The sequence below is a fragment of the Myotis lucifugus genome, unplaced genomic scaffold (genome assembly GCF_000147115.1).
Source record: "Myotis lucifugus unplaced genomic scaffold, Myoluc2.0 scaffold_576, whole genome shotgun sequence".
Taxonomy (NCBI): Eukaryota; Metazoa; Chordata; class Mammalia; order Chiroptera; family Vespertilionidae; genus Myotis; species Myotis lucifugus.
The window spans coordinates 248,794-250,804 of NW_005871624.1; the positions used below are offsets into that span (position 1 = coordinate 248,794).

Consider the following 2,011-nt stretch of genomic DNA (forward strand, 5'->3'; position numbering starts at 1 on the left):
CCGGTTCCACATGCGAGTAGCCGGTGAAGTCGGGGTACTGCGGGGGCCCCGGGGGTGGGGGCCCGTAGGCTTGCGGGCCCAGGCCCAGACTCGGGGGCCTGGCGGGGCGGGGTACACGGGAGAGTCCTTGTCCAGCACATAGCCCACGTACATGGTGGCCGCAGGGACCCCCCGCGCATGCTGGGCCCGGGAGCCGCCGCTGCGGCCCGCCCCGGCGAGCACAAGCTCACCTGAACTCGCCGCCCGCGGCCGGCGCCCACCCAGCCTTTTATTAGCCCGGGCCCGCGGCCCCAGCTGGGGCGGGTTTGCATTTCAAAGCGGGGGGAGCCTAAGGGCCGCGAATCAAAGGGGGAAACCCGTCGGGGGCGGGGGGTTCAAAAGGAGACAAATTGCCACCCCAAGCGGGAGGTGGACGGGCCGGGGCCTGAAGAGGTGGGGACGCGGAGGCGCCTCCCGGGCCCGCGTCGAGGCGCGCGAAGTGGAGGAGCCTCCGGAGGGGCCGGCGGCCCAGCGGCTGGCCCGGCACCTCCATCTCCCCGAGGAGGACAGGGATCCGGGGCTGCACGGGGACTCCAGGCCGGGGGCACACAGCCACCAGGCCTGCGGCACACTCCGCAGTGACCAGCCCGAGGGGAGGGCGCAACCTGACTTCAAACAGGGCTCCTGTCTGGAAGGTAGTGGAATTCTTCATCTTTTGGGGGCAGGGGTCACGACCCTTCTGAGTCTCCGATGAAAGCTGTGGATGTTTTTGCCGGGAAAATGCACATATGCACATACACAAGTTCTTTCAAGAGGTGGGGTAGGGGCATCTTGGGGAGGGACGTTCTAAGGAACTTGTCACAATTCTCTTGGCGATCCCCTGCCCCCTTTGTTTTAATGAGAGGTTACGCGAAGGAACGTAGAATTGTATAGTGAACCGCTAGATACCCGTCACCCAGCTTCAGCCATTATCAAGATTCCTTTCATCTCCTCCCCTTCTTTTTTTGCTAACGTATTTTAAAACAAATTTTAAACAGCCTGTCATTTTACCCCCACACACTTCAGCCTGCAACACATGGGCATTTTCTTACATAATTTGCCATTGTCACATCTAATAAAATTAACACAAACTCCTGGGTATTATCTAGCACCCACCACTCCCAGACTGGCAAGCATTTCACCGCAACCCAAGTGGAGGGCCGGGTGGGCAGTTGAGGGGCCATGAGTGAGCTGGGAGTGGGGAACAAGGCTGAGGGATCGGAGGAAGAACTCCTGAGGGGCAGGGCTTTGGGTCGGAAAGGCTGCGGAAGGAGGGTCAGAGCCAAGGAGCTGCTCAGAAGCCCCCTATGGGGTTTGACCTCTGACATTTCTTGGGGCCCCCAAATGTGCAGGGACATGTGGCCCCCAGAAGTAGACAGAATGAGACAGAGTCTTATCTATGCAGCCTGTCTCTCCCCTGAGTCACCACATGGGCCCGGGGCAGGTCGACATATCTCAGGGCTAGACAGACTGTCAGGATAAGGACACCATTGACGGGGCCCAGTGAAAAGTGACAATGTGAGGTCCCGCATTCAAAAATTATTAAGGGGGAGAGATCAACCAAAGGACTTGTATGCATGCATATAAGCCTAACCAATGGACACAGACACCAGGGCAGTGAGGGCATGAGTGGGGGTGTGTGTGGGGGAATAAGGGGGGGATAAGGACACATATGTAATACCTTAATCAATAAAAAAAATTATAAAAAAAAGAAAGAAAAAATTATTAAGAATTTCAAGATGGCAACGGCAGAGAGTTCAACCAAGCATAGGGCCCTTCTAAACACGGGGCCCTGTGTGACTGCACAGGTGACCCACCCATGAAGCTCGCCCCAGTCAGGATCTTGTTCTTCTGGGGCTCTGATGGACACAGAGCAGGGACAGTAGGCCCAGGGCTCCCCTTCCTGCTCAGAGGAACTCTTCCCATTATACAGGTGGAAACACTGAGGTCTAGAAAGGAAAGAGGCTGTGCCCAAGTTTATGCGCTAAAACGA

The 2,011-nt window shown here is 57.3% G+C and overlaps 1 protein-coding gene across 1 annotated transcript in view; it reads right to left on the reverse strand.

The window, feature by feature from the left end:
• CDX1 (caudal type homeobox 1) overlaps positions 1–153 on the reverse strand; it is a 15,655-nt gene extending 15,502 nt beyond the window's left edge. The window contains 2 exon segments of the mRNA XM_023745731.1: positions 4–108; positions 111–153. Of these exon segments, the coding sequence (XP_023601499.1) occupies positions 4–108; positions 111–153 (148 nt within the window).
• Between the last annotated feature and the right edge of the window lie 1,858 nt (positions 154–2,011).